The sequence below is a fragment of the Citrus sinensis genome, chromosome 1, assembly GCF_022201045.2.
Source record: "Citrus sinensis cultivar Valencia sweet orange chromosome 1, DVS_A1.0, whole genome shotgun sequence".
Taxonomy (NCBI): Eukaryota; Viridiplantae; Streptophyta; class Magnoliopsida; order Sapindales; family Rutaceae; genus Citrus; species Citrus sinensis.
In genome coordinates, this window is record NC_068556.1 from 4,963,757 (window position 1) to 4,980,855 (window position 17,099).

A 17,099-nucleotide genomic window follows, 5' to 3' on the forward strand; every position below is an offset into this window, starting at 1 on the left:
CTACCTATTATTCTAGCATATTCAACTTGAGAAATACCCTCTCCTCTGTTTTTCGATAGATGAATACTAGTATCTAATGGAGTTTTAGACATAGTATTATCCTCTTTATTAAATTTCCCAAGAATTTTATCTACATAATGAGTTTGACTTAAAATAAGTCCATTAGAAGCCCTTGAGATTTTAATTCCCAAAATGACATCTGCAAAACCCATGTCTTTCATGTCAAACTTAGACTTCAACATATTCTTGGTAGATTTAATCATATCATCATTACTCCCAACAATGAGCATGTCATCAACATATAAACATAAAATGACATAGTCATTTTCTGTTTATTTGACATAAACACATTTGTCACACTCGTTGATCTTAAAGCCACTTGTGATTATCGTATGATCAAATTTCTCATGCCACTGTTTCGGTGCTTGTTTCAAGCCATATAATGACTTAACCAATTTACAAACTTTTTTTCCTTGTCCTGGAGCTATAAAACCTTCAGGTTGCTCCATGTAGATTTCTTCATCTAAATCTCCATTTAGAAAAGTCGTCTTTACATCCATTTGATGTATCTCGAGATTGCGCAAAGCTGCAATTACTATTATCATCCGTATGGAATTTATTCTCGTAACAGGAGAATAAGTATCAAAATAATCAAGGCCTTCTCGTTGCCTATAACTTTTAATTACAAGCCTAGCCTTGTACTTATCGATTGATCCATCAGCTTTCATTTTCTTTTTGAAAATCCACTTATACCCCAAAGGTTTACATCCTGGAGGAAGATCTACTAGCTCCCAAGTATGATTTTGTAAAATGGATTCAACTTCACTGTTAATGGCTTCTTTCCATAAAGTGCCTTCAGCTGAAGTTACAACTTCTTTGAAGCTTTGAGGTTCATTTTCTAGCAAATACGTCACAAAGTCTGGACCAAAAGACTTTTCTATTCTAGCTCTTTTACTACGTCTAACCTCAATTTCTTGTTCTTCTTCTTCTGGTGCTTGATCATTTTCTTCATTTTCAAGGGTTGTTTCATGAAGTTGTTCCAATTCTCTCAATTCCACTCTAGAATTGCAAGAAAACACATGTTCGAAAAACGATGCATTTCTTGTTTCTATTATTGTATTTTTGTGGACATCTGGAACTTTAGACTCATGCACCAAAAATTGATAAGCACTATTGTTTTGTGCATAACCAATGAAAATGCAGTCAACAGTTTTTTGTCCTATTTTCACTTTTTTATTTAAAGGAACCATTACTTTAGCAAGACACCCCCACACTCGTAAGAATTTATATGAAGGTGATCTACCTTTCCATAACTCATATGGGGTTTTATCTTCTTGCTTTCGGGGTATCTTATTTAATAAATAATTAGCTGACAAAATAGCTTCTCCCCACATATTCTGGGGTAACCCGGAACTTATCAACATTGCATTCATCATTTCCTTTAAAGTTCGATTCTTTTGTTCTGCAATCCCATTAGATTGAGGTGAATATGGAGCCGTGACTTGATGTATGATTCCACTTTGTTCACATAGTGACATAAACGGAACAACATACTCACCACCACGGTCACTCCTTAATTCTTTGATTTTTCTATTAAGTTGATTCTCAACTTCATTTTTGTAGAGAATAAACTTTTCTAAAGCTTCATCTTTACTTTTCAACAAATATACATAGCAATATTTTGTGCGATCATCTATAAAGGTAATAAAATATTTATTACCACCTCTTGTTTGAATAGATTTAAAGTCACAAATATCACTATGTATTAAATCAAGTGGTTGGGTATATCTTTTAATTATTTGGAAAGATGACCTAGTTAGTTTTGCCTCAACACAAGTTTCACACTTATGTTTCAAATCAATTTGAAAATTGGGAATATGCTTCATGTTAATTAATTTACACAAAGAATTAAAATTAACATGTCCTAATCTACCATGCCAAAGATTAGAAGACTCAAGTAAATAAGCAGAAAATGTAGCTTTATTATTAATTGTTGGTTTCAAAGTCATTACATTGAGCTTAAATAGCCCATCATCAACATAACCATTTCCCACATACATCCCATTTTTAGACAAAACTACCATATCTGACTTAAACACCATTCGGAAACCATGTTTATTCAGCAGCGATCCAGACACCAAGTTCTTCCGAATTTCTGGCACATAAAGCACATTGTTCAGAGTCAGTTCTTTCCCAGAAGTCATCTTCAAAATCACCTTCTGTTGACCCTCAATCTCAGACGTAGCCGAATTCCCCATGAATAGCTTTTCTCCATTGCTAACAGCTTCAAATGAAGTGAATAACCCTTTGTCCGAGCAAACATGTCTAGTTGCTCATGTATCTATCCACCATTCTCTTGGATTAGAGCCAACCAGATTCACTTCTGAAACCACTGCAGAGAGGTTTATATCTAAAACATGTTGAGTGATGTTTTCCACCACATTCGCCTCTCGCTTCTTTTTAGGCAATCTACAATCTGAAGCCTTGTGACCCATCTTATCACAATTATAACATTTTCCTTGAAACTTTGTTTGTTTCTTGGAAATTCCTCCTTTAGGGCCCAATTTTTTTTTTTTTTTAGGTCCATGTTCAACAAAATTTACCTTTGCCATAGAAATAGCCCATCTTCTTTCTGCATTTCTGTTGTCTTCCTCAATTCTGAGCTTAACAACCAGCCCTTCAATATTCATCTCCTTTCGTTTATGCTTCAAATAGCTCTTGAAATCTTTCTAAGCAGGAGGCAATTTTTCAATAATTGCGGTAACTTGAAAAGTTTCACTTAGATGCATCCCTTCCGCAAGGATTTCAGATAATATAATTTGAAGTTCTTGTACTTGACTTATTACTGTTTTAGAATCCACCATTTTAAAATATAGGAAGCGACCAACAACAAACTTTTTAGTACCCGCATCCTCGGTTTTATATTTTCGGTCTAAGGATTCCCATAGCTCCTTAATTGTTTTCTTTCCTATGTATACATTATACAAGGAGTCACTAAGGCCATTCATTACATAATTTTTACACAAAAAATCCGAATGGTGCCATGCATCAATTGCACTTGCAACTTGAATATCCGTTTCACCCTCTTTGGGCTTAGGAGCATCCTCGGTCAAAAACCTCGCAAGGTTCAATGTGGTCAAGTAAAAGAACATCTTTTGTTGCCACTGTTTGAAATTCTGGCCATTGAATTTTTCAGGCCTTTCCGCACGATTGACAGGAATTGCCACAGAGGCTGGTTCCTTCACAACAGATGGTGCAGCAACAGGGACATATGGAATGTCATCAACGGTATCAGTTGCCATCTCAATGTCAGGGTATAAGTCTGTTTTAAGATTGTAAGAACATATCACAATGAGATAACAAATTATATGTTAGCTAATTTAAACAATAGTGTAAACTAGCAATCGAAAATAATAAATGAAGAACAGAAGAGGAAGAAACCAAATTGAAATAAAAAAAAAACGGAACCCAAGGCCTGCACAAAAACAGTCTCCTTAAAACAGATTTACCAGCTATTCGGAGTGCTTAAGGCTTGTTGGTATCTGTTTCCCAGGATGCAGCGGGTACGAACTTCCAGTCAAGCACAGGCTGAAAATTCTGGCAAATCACAACAGTGAACTCGATCAGAGAAAGACGAAGAAGAATGAAGGGAAAACAAGTGTGCTTTGTGCTCGTTTTTGCAAGTGGAAAAAACAGAAGTGAATGTGCCTTTTTATACTCAAGGGAGGATGTAACAACTTTTGTATTGAATTTTCGAATTCAATACATTTTAATTAATTGTTATAACAGCCAAATCAATTTAATGAATTGATTTCAAAATTGAATTAAAAAAAACGTGAATAACAACTAAAAATAATTGTAAAAGCTGTTACCAATTCTTTGAATTCACATGAACTGTTACAATAAAAAATTCAAAAGGAATTAAAAACGTGCCTAGCTTGCATGGATGATTTTGGGCTGACATTTGTGTACGCAGGACGCGCGGGAGCACACGAGTTCAACCAAATCGGGCTTGAATTCGCACCCCACCCTGCGCACGCGTGTGTGGAGAGAGCCTCTATCCTCATAATTCTTACTCATGCATGGTTAAGTGTTTATATTTAAACACTAATTCCTAGGCTTCTTTTTCCCATGTGGGATAAGACTCATTTCCTTTCAAATTTCCAACTTCAAGGGTGAACTTTGAGAGACAATTTCTCATTCACCCAAGCACCATTTTGAGAAAATAAAATTATACTATTGAAGTATCAACAGAGTAGAATCCAAACCTCACAATATTTTCCACTTTCGTTAAGTGGAACCCACTCAAAATGTTCTCTCAAAATAGCATGTTATGTTATTTTTTCAACATTGTGAAACAGTGGGGTGGCTGTCTTCTACAAGAGCACTCAAATCTCCTAAATCGCATGCATGATGTTTGGCTTATTAGAGATAAATCGGATTTGTTGAACATCATCTACACACACCGTTTGGACACGCCGCTTAATACACCGTTTGTAGCTGGTGAAATTCGTGTACAAGTAGTCACGCATGCGTTGTCTTGTAATCAAACACTTGAATTGTGAAAAGAAATACAAAATAGCTTGTTGGTTCTCTTATTCCTTTCACTTGGCTTTACTCCTTTTAGTTCTTCTAATTTATAGTTACAATTTATTCAATACTTCCTGCAACATTATGCAACAAACTGTTCGTTTTTCACCAGACGTTTTCTTGAACAAAACCGTGGAAATTTGTTAAGAAAGTGGAAAACAGATTTGTCTATTTATTAAGAAAGTGAAAAACAGACGTTCTAATAAATGGATTGAGGTTTAAGATTTAGAGCTAGCAAATTGTGACTATTAATGCTTAATAGCCAACTGAATTTTTATAAAAAGAGACATACCATGTGTGACAAAAGAAATTATTATATGATAGCTTTATTCCTTGAAGAAAGATTGATCAAAACTTTTTTTTTTTTTTGGTGCTAATATTGCCCAAACTATCAAGTAGCTTTAATTTAGGATGACTCTTTCAAAATTAGGCTTCTATTTTTTAAAATCAAATTATGTTGAACCTTGATTTAGGCTTCTCATATTGGCATTTCATCTTCATGTCTAATTATGCACCTCTATATTTTTTTTCTAAAATATGTTCACTTTTAAGGGTGGGCATCAACCCGCCCAACCCGTGAATCCGACCCAACCCGTGCGATTTTTTGCGGGTTGGGTTGGGTTGGGTTAAAATTTTTTAACCAAACCCAACCCGTCAACCCATATATATATATATATATATTGATATTTTATATAAAAATTAAAAAAATATATAAATATAAAAACTTTGAAATGTTGATTTGTTCTAAGGATTTAAATATTTATATTTTTTTAGTTTATCTAATTTATTTATTTATTTATTTTTGTTCACTATTTAATTAGACTATAACAATAGATTTTTTTCAAAAGCTCAATTCAATCAACATAACATAATCGGTCAACCCGTATGTATATAAAAATTATTATATAAATTTTGATATTTCATATAAAAATTAAAAAATATAAATATAAAAACTTTGAAATGTTGGATTTGTTCTAAAGATTTTAGTTTTTAATTAATTTATTTATTTTTATTCACTATTTAATTAGATTATAAAAATAATTTTTTTCAAAAGTCCAACTCAACCCGATCCAACCGCAAAATTGCAGGTTGGATCGGGTTAAAAATTTTTAACTCGTTCTACATGCGGGTTAGGTCAGGTTAATATTTAAGCTGATTAACTGACCCAACCAACCCGTGTTCACCCCTATTCACTTCCTAAGATGACGAGGATGACTTTACTTGGATAATATTTTACAAAAATAACAAGGCCAGAGGACTGACCTTCTCAGTGTAAACCTTCCAATTGTCATGTCGGTTACCAAAATTTTAAAAAGACGAAATTTAGACTGAGGAACTTCAGCGAGAGGACGTTTGAATTTTCCTAGTTAAATGATTTTTAGCTTACCTTTCAACAATGATAGAGGACTTTTTGATGACTTTGATTTGACTTGAGAAAGTTGGGGCCGTTTGGATGGGTACTTGGACAGGCAACCTTCCCCTCAAGTCGTAGGAGTAGTAGTAGCGTCACATGCTCCCCTACTTGTCCTAAATTTTTTCATAAAACTATTATTAAATTTCAACTAAAAATTTCATATGTCCCTAATAAAACATGTGATTTGTCCGATTAGTTTTGAATAATATACAGAACATATAATGCTTATTACAGACGTGTGATCATTACACTTCAATCAGGCTATTCTATTCCATCTGTTAGAAAGAAAAGAACCTAAATCAAAATACTTAATAACACAGCGATACATTTATACAAAACTTCTTCCCCGAGCACATGCTATGGAGTCATAGTGCGTCATCAAAATCACTTTAAAGAGTAATAAATCTAAAATTATTTAAAAATATTCCAAATAAATTAAAATTTTCACCGCTGATTAAAATTGGATTAGAAATTTTTAACCCAACCCACGCATTTTGGGTTGGGTGGTTCCGTGGTTCTTCGGCCCACCCCAGATCCAAATAGCTGCCTAGCAGTGAAACTGAAAAATGACAAAACTACGCCCAGGTTCCAAAAACAGGTGGAATCCGTATGTTGCAAGTGTGCATGGTATTCAATTTGCGGTTAAAATCAACCGCCTTGCTCGAGTAGCCTGATCAATTTTAAAAGTTCAAAATATGCAAGCTTCCCAGACAGTCATCCAAAAGATATTATCTACGAATGAAATTATCATTTGGTTTTTATTGCTGCAATAATCCTATACATGTTAGTAATTTAGTAATGAGATATAGAATTGCAATAGACCGGTATTCTGCTCCTTAAAAGTCAATCGAAGCCCTTCCCCAGGCAGTTGAGACACCGCTGTACCCTGAAATAAGTAATATGACAAGAAACCAGCAAAATAGTTAAGCAACAATCAAATCATCTCTAAACTAATCTCCTACATAACCATCATTCATAGGGCTTGTAGCTTTTTTCATTGAGAAAAATGCAAATGCCAACATCTAGTTTCCCAAACACTGCATCAGATAGCAATACTTTTCAGTGGATTCTAGTTGTCTAGCACCATCCAGTGAAAATAGCGGTATAGATTTTATATTATCACACTATCATACTGTCTAAAAGATGATGAACCCGAAAAACAAAACATAGAAAGAAAATTAAAAGAAAATGAGTACAAGAAAAATTTTGATTTCCAATATCCATCTTAAATTAGCAAAATACAATAAAGTGTTGGGTAAATGACAAGGCCCCTTTATATGTGAATAAGATCCAGCCCATAAGCCCAGGATTTTAACAAGCCCATAGCATATTCAAATAACTGTGTCAAGATGATTGTCGACAAACTTTGCTACGTCATTAACTGGACAGAATAAAAGCCTGGCCACCTGGACAGACAATGCAGACAATGCAAAGCAGCTTCATGTGCCTCTACAAATCAAAGGAAGCTTCAGGGGTCTATACAATAAAAAGTAGATCAAGAGCTGCAAACCACAGCAAAGGTACAAAGGTTGGTGCAAAGGGTGAACACTATAGAGTCACACAGGAAGAGCTAAGAAGCTTTCAGTATCTACCCCAAACAATCAAAGATTTCAATCAAAGAACTGCAAGCAACAATAAAGGTGAAGGCTACAATGCTACAGAGGAAGAGCGAAGGCTACAATGCTACAGAGGAAGAGGCAAGAAAGCAAGCCTACAGCATCTACGTACTCCAAACAATCAAGAAACCTAGTGAAGAACTGCAATCGCAGCAAAAAGATAAAAGGTACACAGGAAGAGCCAAGAAAGCAAGCCTACAGCATCTACGTACTCCAAACAATCAAGAAACCAAGCAAAGAACTGCAACCGCAGCAAAAGGATAAAAGCTATGCAGGAAGAGCCAAGAAGGAATCCTCTCTGCAAGTTATTTTTACTACTTATAAATATTTATACAAACTTTAGCTTTATATGTTTGTTTTTGTATAGGATCTCTACAACTTTTCTGTATTGTTTGGAAGATATTAATTGTTGTCTGCTCATTTTCAAAGAATGGCTTCTGAATTGAAGAATTCTCATGAATTAACTAAGGGCTTAGAATGTGATTTGGCATGAAGTAATGATCAGTATGTCAGTGTTTAAGGAGAAAACAAGAAAAACCTGTACAAACTTGGGAAAGATGAGACCAATGGGGTTATCAAAAGAATTGTTTGATCTAATCAAGCAAAAAACTCTCTTGAATCAGATTTAGTGGCAAGTCAGAAAGAAATAAAAGGTTTGAAGCTACAATTAACCACTACTGTTAATGAGAAAAATGTGTTAATGGAGAAAGTGGATTGTGTCGAGATTGAGAACAAGAAGGCTCGAGTTATTTTTTAATCAAAAGGTTAATGAAATGAAAGCTGAACTGGAAGAAGTGAAAGACAAGTATAAGCATGTTTCTTTAAAATCTGACTTTAATGAAGTTGATGCTTTTATGCAATGCAGTAAAGATGACGTTCCTACTACTCCACTCTTGGGCGATTTGGAATTTTTTTCAAATGCATCTGATTTTGTAGTTGATGTTTTTGCTAGTAAAGGGAAATATCTGAAGTTGTGGAACCTGTTACTTCTTTGACTGATGTGCCTACTTCCCCTGCACCTACTAATTCTCCTAGTCTCTTTTAGCTTTTCTAGTAATGGAGATGTGAGAAGGTATGGACTCAATCTTTGGGTGATTGTACAGTCATTTTCTTGTGTAAATAGTCTTTTTGTAGGCTACAAAAATAGTACTTTTGTCACCTTTTGAGTGTAAACTGGAGATGTAGGACTGTATATGTATTTTGACATGGAAAGGTTGGCTTCCCTGATCTAACATTATATGTAAGTTTGTAAGATAGTGTAGCTTTCCCTTTTCATTGTATATACGAATTATAATTTTTTGTAAATGTTCCCACCTATTTGTTTCATTTAAAGTTTACTTACAATGTTCTTTAACCACTAGACTTAGTTACATATCCTTTAACAACTAGACTGTATTTCTCAAACAAAAGCTCTAAGATGGCATACCGCTGATTTTAGATTTAAAGTAAAATTTTAAAGACTTGAAAGAGCATTTCAATTTAAAGATTTAGAAAGTACCCATATCTAAAGACTGAATGCTCATTGTGAACATAATACTTTCCAGATGCTTAACCATTCCCCCCCCCCCCCCCCCCCCCCACCCTCCAAGTGCCTGGGATCCTTCTAGGGTTTTAGTGCCTAGAGATTTAGCAAAAGAGTTGTTTGGTTCTAATGAAATTGCCATTTCCCACTTATTGCCAGTACCTTATTTCTCCAATTTTTTGGGTTAGCAAAAATTTTGGTTATCAATCTGTCTTTATCTTTATATCTGTGAGAAATATAATACACATGATCTGCATAATGTTTCACAAAGTAAAGTCTCCGAAATTAATTGAAGCCTATATTCTTTCCATGCAAGTGGTTAAAAGCAAGAAATCGCACCAAAATTCTATAACCACTCGGGCAAAGTTGGACTAAAGCCAAATTATAAAAGTTAAAAAACCTTCAAATAAAAAGGGTGAAGGGGAATCTTTAGCCTACTAGCACATATGCTGTAGGAATTTTAACATTGTTGGAGTCGAAACATTAAAACCCAACATCTTTTGATTGATCTATTGAAATTAGGAGACACCCCTTGGAAAGGCATCCTTAAACTTTTCCCTAAGGTTTTTTAAGTTTTTGAAATTTTTCTTTCTCTAAATAAGATACATGTAATTGATTTATCCATCAAACCAAAATCCCCAAAGCAATAAAAAAACATAGGACAAAATTTCTTACTTGAATATCATCGATTGAAGATAAACAAGTAGAGAACTTTAGACTAGAAAAATATATTTGCCGCCTAAGAATATAATGAAAGAGATGAATCTATATCTTTTGAAAGTACAAAACTGTTCTTTAAAGAAAATCAGAGGAGAACTAAAGGAGGGATAATATATTTACTACACCTAGGCAGGTGCTAAGAGCCTTGTTAAAGTCTTAATGAGATTTTGTTTAATATCAAGGCAGGTGCTAAGAGCTTTAGTAGGACTTAAAAATACATTAAGAGCTCTAATAAAGTCTAATGACTTGAGCAGGTGCAAAGAAAATTGGATACCAAAGTTAATAATTAAGTCAAGAGATAAAACAATATATATAACTGCACTATAAGCGGCAAGTTTGGAAAACATGAACAAGTGAAAAACAATTCAAGAGATAAAACAAGAAAGAAACCAAAGAAAAAAGAAAGCGAAGAAGCCAAGAAAGCAAAACTAAGAAGAAAAAGAAGAGCAGTAAGAAGCGAGCTATTGAAGCCAATAAACAAACAAGCACAAGTATTTCAGCTTTTTAGACTGATCCAAGTACTTGTTGTACAAGAAAATTGCTCAAATTTATTGTCACAACAAGCAGAGTTAAACAGCACCCCAGGGATCAAGATTAGAAAGTAAGCATACAATAACAGTTAGAAAAGAAAGCTGCTTTATGATTTTTACATCTCACCTCTCCGAAACCAAACTAATGATAAGAGGAAAACACATTTGAAAAAAATGAAAGAAAGAAAGAAAAGCACAGTGACTAACCTGTTACCCTCACAGGTAGGGCAAAGACAAGGATTGATGAAAACAGGGTCGTACAAAGGCGACCACTCAATAGTTGCATTTCCTTTGCATAACTTGCAAATATAAAACCCTTTTCCTTTACAAACCCCACAAGGCATCGCAAACTTTTTCTACAAATATACAAAATAGAAATAACAATAAGTATAAAAAAAATATGGAAGAAAATATGACTGAAGAGAAGAGGCGCTTCCTGCTTTTACCCGTTTTGCTTCACTGGCAGCACGAAGTGCCCCCAGAGTGATAGTGGAAGCCACATTGAGGGTGACAAATCCACCAAAGATTATTGCAGCAGTTGCGCCTAAGAAGCCAACCTGCTTCAGTATCATCGTTGCCCTTTGATTTCTCACAGGACTTTCCTCAAACAGCTGCAGTGCACGATACTTCGGTTTGGACTTTGGGTTAGCCCCTTAGCACTCCCGGTTTTGTCTCTCCCGAGCTTCCGGCAATAAAGCAACGCAACGTCTTTTGTAGTTTATCCTATCCAGGCTAATATCATCTTGGTCCCTAGATTTTGGAAAAAAGAAAATGAAAGACGCATTTATGTTCTTACTCCGATTCTTGCCGCTAGAAAGTGAAATTCACAAAAAAAAAATCCTTATCAAAATCAACAATTTACTTTATTTTTAGGATTTATTAGTTTCAAAACATTCATTGATATCTTTATTTACGATTTTGTTTAGGTTTAGAGAGCCAAACGTTGGTAATTATAATTTAACAAATCAATTATTTAACTTTCATTATAAATAAATTTATATAAATATTTATCTATTTCAATTTGACTAATGATAATTAAATCTCCCCACACATAGATCACACCCATGTGAGCTGTGTTTAATATCATACATCTTATTTTCAGTCTAAAACTTTTATCTTTTACCAATTGAACTAACTAGCTTCCACTAAAATTCAAAATGTAAGTATATGTAATTTGCTTAAAATTTAGAGAACTAAAAATTACTAAAGTTTTTTTTAACTAAATCGGTGATTCAGTCACCCTCATTTCCTCATATTTTATAGTTTTTTATTCTTTAAGAGGTATAATCTTTTAATAGAACACACACACTCAACTCATTTTTTTTATATTTACCAAAAGAAACTATAGGCAACACGTCCTCTTACTGAAGGTACATAAATACTGCTAAAATTTGTTTAACTAAATCAATGATTTTTTTTTCCATTTAGGGACTTGTTTGCTTCAAAATTGTCATGGTAAACTAGCTTCCAAAAAGTTGAATGTTTTCTTGGTTAATGTTCTTTTACAGAAAAATGTAGGGACCCAGATGTTATCATGTTCTGGTGTTTATCCAAAATGATATTTGTCTGAGTCAAACCCGAAACGGGCCTAAATGACGTCGTGTCGTTTATTTGTTTTTTTTTTTTTCATTTCTCTGTAAAACGGCACCGTTTATTTCTTCCTCTTCGTTTTACCACACAACCCGACACATCACCCAATTGTAGAACCCAAAAGCAACGAGATGAATAAATAATATGCGTGTGTTTTCATTCTCTGCGACAGTTACAGCCATTCACAAAGCATCACAATTAATATATGTGTGTGTTTTAACAAATTATTTAGGATTGCTAAGATGTGGCTAGAGCTGTAGATGGAGTTGAATAAATTATCTACACCCTGATCTTAAGCGTGGGAATTTTACCGATGAAGAAGATGAACTCATTATCAAGCTTCATAGTTTGCTTGAAAACAAGTAATTAATTAAGCTTCTTCTCTCGTTTTTCTTTTTAAATTTTTTATTTGTTTAGGGGTGGGTTAATTTTAATTATTAGATCCAAAAAAACTCTTTTTTTTTTTGGGTGGGGGTGTTTTGAATTTGTGTAATGTGTAAGTGGTTGTTGATAGCTGGAAGATTACCAGTAAGAACAGACAATGAAATAAAGAATTACTGAAATACCCACATCAAGCAGAAGCTACTTAACCATGGCCTTTACCCTCAAACTCACCATCCCCTCAACCAAATTCATAACCATAATAATTTCAACAAATACACTATTAATAATAATGGAGAAATAATACATAGCAGCACCCATTATCAAGAAAATCTCTCAACTTAGAGCTATCCAGTGGACTTGCTTCTTCTGATTCTGTGGACTCAAAACCTCTACAGCAACGACAACAGCCGCAGCAGCAGAAGCAAGTTGTTGATTACAATAAGTTTTTTTGAAGTGAAGCAAGCAGTTTGTTTGTGTTGGCAACTTGGTTTTGGGAGAAGTGAAAGTAATAATTGTACTCAAAATTCTAGTGTGGTGAAACGAAGAGGAAGAGAAAGCAGCTGGGTTTTGTAGTTGCTTTTGCCTTATCTAAGCCAAACGGTGTCGTTTACAGAAGATTGATGAAATGTCGACAGCCGTCTTAGGATTTGCCCGGGGCAAACATCCGTGTGCACTGTAGAGTGTTTATTCCTTTCAGTAGCAAGACTGGTGGGGCCAGATAGTGAACAGTTTGACTTGATTCTAACCCACGCGCTTAGATCATGTGGATTCGCCAAACCTACGAAACGGCGCCGACTTAAAAAAATTAACAATTCATTTCAAAATTCAAAAAAAAAAAAATATTAACGAACCCCAAACCTTACACGTCAGCAATAATCGAGAAACGCCTATATATACCTGCATCACCGTCGTTTATCTGCTTCTCTCTCTCGCATGAGCTGAACGAACCCTAGAAAAGGCTGCTCTCTCTCTCCTTCTCTCTGTGTTAAAATGATTTTAATTAATCACTTCTAAGTCTTCAAATCTGATTAATTGGAATCATAAGTTACCGTCAATTAATCAAATCGGACGATTCGGAGTTGCTGGTAATTATCTAAATAGCGCTATCATCTTTTTTCTTTTGTGAACTTTTGACCTATCCTCGTGTCATCTTACAGCCGGATCTTCCCGATTTCTGTGTATATCGATTCAATAGTACGATGGAGTTGGTTTTTTTTACTTTTGATTGGCTTCATTTCTTAAATTTTCCCTTTTTTTCATTTGCTTGGATAATTTTTTGTTGCAGCGGGTGAATTGGCGGTTGTTAGGTTACTCTAGAGCTGGATTTTTGTGATTTTGATTTTGGTTAAACAAGTTTAAATTATTGTTAAAACAAACAACGCGTCTATTCATTTTGATGCATATTTGTATTTTTTACAATGTAAATTTTGTGATTGAATTGCCTTCTCTTTAAAGTTATCAGTAGATAACTAATTTTCTGTGTCGGAAAGGCAAATTGGAGTATACAGGCAGGGATGGTTTTTTTCATCTTCATTAGCTCCTAATGTTGTTGCCTGAATTCATTGCTGATCTTAAATGTCCTAGCAAGTGAAAAAGTTGGAAGAATACTGGAAACTAAGTTTTATGGTAGTGTGACTTAGTAATGAATTTATTTATCCGATGCATTTTCTTGAGGTAAATGCATATAGCAGAAGAAGATATTAAGTTTCTAGCGTTGGAGTTTCAATTGTATGGCAGCAAAAATTGTGTGTGTTAAGATATCGGCTCATGAGCTGTAAGATAGTGCTCCCTAGAGGTAGATTGATCAAAAAGATTTGTCCGATCAACTTCAAGTGGTTTGGCGTGTAGACTTGTTAAGTTCTGTAGCTACTTTGCTTGATTTCCATATGCTAATGTGCGATTTGGCAGGCTTTTGTAATCATTCGTTTGAATGATAGAAGTCTAAAAACGGAAAATGGATCTTTCTTGGATCATGAGTTTAAGTCGTGGTGACTCCGAATGCAAAGGAATGATATTGATTTAAATATGAGAGAGCTCATTTAGATTGTGGTCCAGGATGGTGCTGTGAAAATCTTATTATGTGGACTTTTCCAATGCAGATCATGCTTGTTATTGGGATTCACCAACAATGTTTTGGTACTAAAAACTGGTAACTTGATTTACCAGTTCTTTCTCCGTCTTGCCAATGCTTTAGGGCTTTTATGTTGATAGTAATATCCAATTCCCGTGGTTTTGATTCCTCCAAAAAGGATTATCTCATGGGGCATTTAGCAAGGGTTTGCATCTGGCTCATTGTACTTGTGTAGAATGTTTACATCATTTTGTTCATTTTATATTGCTTTGGGTAACTGTTCCATTTATGAGAGAAATTGAATTCAATCATTTTTCTTTGAGTATATGTGTTCTACAATAATGTGATAGCATATGATATTCCAGTGTTCTTATGAATCCATTTCTGTTCTGCTACAATACCTTTCATATCTATTGATGAATCTTAGCTACTATAGCTTGTGCAACTACTTATGTTTTTGTGGTCTTTTGTGGCTCCAATCCTTCAGTTGCTGCTTTGTGAGAGTTGCCAGACTTTAGTGTTTGTGTATGTATATTTGAGACTTCAACATGCCAAAGGATAGAAGGGATCGTTCTGTGTCTGTTGATAGATGCAATGCATCTCCTTACCCATGCAGTTCTAGTCGTACTCAGAAGTCCTCTGCCAAAATCCTATTGGAAAATGATGAAAATTTGAAAGAATGGGAAGAGGCCAGGTGCCCTGTTTGCATGGAACATCCTCATAATGCAGTTCTCCTCCTATGCTCTTCCCATGAGAAAGGTTGTCGTCCTTTTATGTGTGACACAAGCTACCGACATTCGAACTGTCTGGATCAGTTTCGCAAGTCATTTGTAGAGACTTCATCCATGACTGTGATGTCACAGCTAGAAGAATCCCAACCCTCTCCTACAAATGCATCGGTTTTGACTTCAGAAGCAACAGCTACTGGCTTGCTAGAAGAAAGAAGCGAGGAAGGATCCTCTATGCCACATTCTTTGTCTTGCGAGAAGAAGACCCGGCCAAAGCTAGTGTGCCCCCTTTGCCGTGGTGATGTTAAAGACTGGATTATTGTGGATGCTGCTCGTAGGTTTATGAATGGGAAGACTAGAAGTTGTTCTTGTGAGACGTGTGATTTCAGCGGGACATATACGGATCTCAGAAAACATGCTAGGGTTGAACATCCGCTCGTGCGGCCATCTGAGGTTGACCCAGAGCGGCAGCATAATTGGAGAAGATTGGAGCGCCAGAGGGACCTTGGGGACTTGCTTAGCACACTTCAGTCTTCTTTTGGTGAGGAGAGGGATGAGAGCAGTGTTTTGCCTATTGATGATGGTGGTTGGCTTACTGTATTTTTTCTTATAAGAGTGTTTAGGCCTGGTTCTAGTACAAGGAGAAGCAGCTGGTCTGGTACCTCAAGGGCCAGAGCACACTTGAGTATTAGAAGGCGAACTTCCCAACTTTGGGGGGAGAGCTATGATGGAGAAACAGGATCTTCTTCCAGAGACGAGGACAATGAATCATCAGATGGTGGTTCAGCTCCTCTGAGGCGCAGTGAGCGCATTCGGAGGCAAACAACTCCGGACAATCAGCCTTAGTTGCAAACTCTGTGGAATCTGTCTTTATAATCATTTTGTTTGGAGGCTTAAACTGTAAGTGTTGTCAAATTTTCGTTTTTTGCTCTTGGATTAGTAAAAGCTGTTAGATATTAGAAATGTCTTTTGACTTGGGCAATTTGTATGTGTTTCAGGTGGTGGAACAGAGGAAGAGAGATGGAAGTTCTGCCTACATGAGTGTTGGCGTCTGTCTGTACCGTACTACTTGGTATGGAACAGATTTGCCTGATGTGCTGGATATTCCGATGATTGATTAAAACTGTAATTTATAGAAACTTTTAATTAATCGATATATTTTTTCTTCAGCAGCTCTTTATTATTTATAATAATATATATTTTTAAATTTGCATTTGTTGCTATGCTTTTTATGTCGAGTGTCTCCTTGAACAGCTGAGCTTGAAATAAATTTGCACTCTTTTGTGGCCTTGTAACTACTGCTGGTTGAGGGGAGGGCGATTTCCAGCACACATTACTGGGGCGACGGGGACAGCTCACATTACTAATAAGTTGGCTAATTTATCAGTTGTGTGGGCCGTTTGCTGCAAAGTGCGGCTACCTAACTCAATTAAAGCGAATTACAGAAATCGCCAAAGCCATTGTACCATGACACAATATTTGATTAGTTTGGTTTCCTTTGTCCATCTATGTGACTCGCGATGAAACAATAATCATCTGAGAATATTGATAAAAGAAGACAATTTTTTCCCATAAAATTCAATAAATAATGAAAGTGTTAATTTATTTGTATTGTAATAAATGTTAAAATTTTAATACATACCATTCCAATAATGACGAAAGAAGTCAACATTTTCCCATTAAATTCAATAAATAATAAAAATGTTAATTTATTTGCATTGTAATGTATTTTAAAATTTGAATACCAATCATTGTACTTCATTCCCATCATTAATGTCGCATCACTTCAATTCTTTAGACGAGTAATTTTTAAAAACTTCCCCTGAGGTTTGGGTTTGTTGCAAGTAGATGGCGAGAATTTATTTATTTGTAAAAGACCTACTACCGTCAGTTAACTTTAACATTGACCGTTAGTTGACTGTGCAAAGACAATA

At 35.2% G+C, this 17,099-nt stretch overlaps 2 protein-coding genes across 3 annotated transcripts; one reads left to right on the forward strand and one right to left on the reverse strand.

The window, feature by feature from the left end:
- Positions 1-6,614: 6,614 nt before the first annotated feature.
- On the reverse strand, positions 6,615-11,245 carry LOC102616198 (hypothetical protein). Of its 2 annotated transcripts, none has more exons than XM_006475731.4 (3): positions 10,839-11,225; positions 10,600-10,748; positions 6,615-6,890 (listed from the first exon to the last, which is right to left on the reverse strand). In XM_006475731.4, exons 1-3 carry the CDS (start codon positions 10,962-10,964, stop codon positions 6,848-6,850), a joined length of 318 nt encoding a protein of 105 aa, XP_006475794.1. In that variant the 5' UTR covers positions 10,965-11,225; the 3' UTR covers positions 6,615-6,847. The 2 variants fall into 2 exon arrangements, with proteins under 2 accessions (XP_006475794.1, XP_015385013.1); XM_015529527.3 differs by lacking the exon at positions 6,615-6,890 and adding an exon at positions 7,198-7,453 and having other exon boundaries at positions 10,839-11,245.
- Positions 11,246-13,273: 2,028 nt separating this feature from the next.
- LOC102615716 (hypothetical protein) lies at positions 13,274-16,372 on the forward strand. Its single transcript, XM_006475729.4, has 3 exons — positions 13,274-13,451; positions 14,925-16,065; positions 16,164-16,372. Exon 2 carries the CDS (start codon positions 14,986-14,988, stop codon positions 16,009-16,011), a length of 1,026 nt encoding a protein of 341 aa, XP_006475792.1. The 5' UTR covers positions 13,274-13,451; positions 14,925-14,985; the 3' UTR covers positions 16,012-16,065; positions 16,164-16,372.
- The last annotated feature ends 727 nt before the right edge of the window (positions 16,373-17,099 follow it).

Excerpts from the sequence above, each read along its gene's own strand:
- LOC102616198 (XM_006475731.4), bottom strand. The coding sequence starts at position 10,964 with ATGATACTGAAGCAGGTTGGCTTCTTAGGCGCAACTGCTGCAATAATC. Across the intron at positions 10,749-10,838 it reads CTGCCAGTGAAGCAAAACGG|AAAAAGTTTGCGATGCCTTG; the intron begins GTAAAAGCAGGA and ends GTATATTTGTAG. Across the intron at positions 6,891-10,599 it reads CCTACCTGTGAGGGTAACAG|GGTACAGCGGTGTCTCAACT; the intron begins GTTAGTCACTGT and ends TACTTATTTCAG.
- LOC102615716 (XM_006475729.4), top strand. The coding sequence starts at position 14,986 with ATGCCAAAGGATAGAAGGGATCGTTCTGTGTCTGTTGATAGATGCAAT.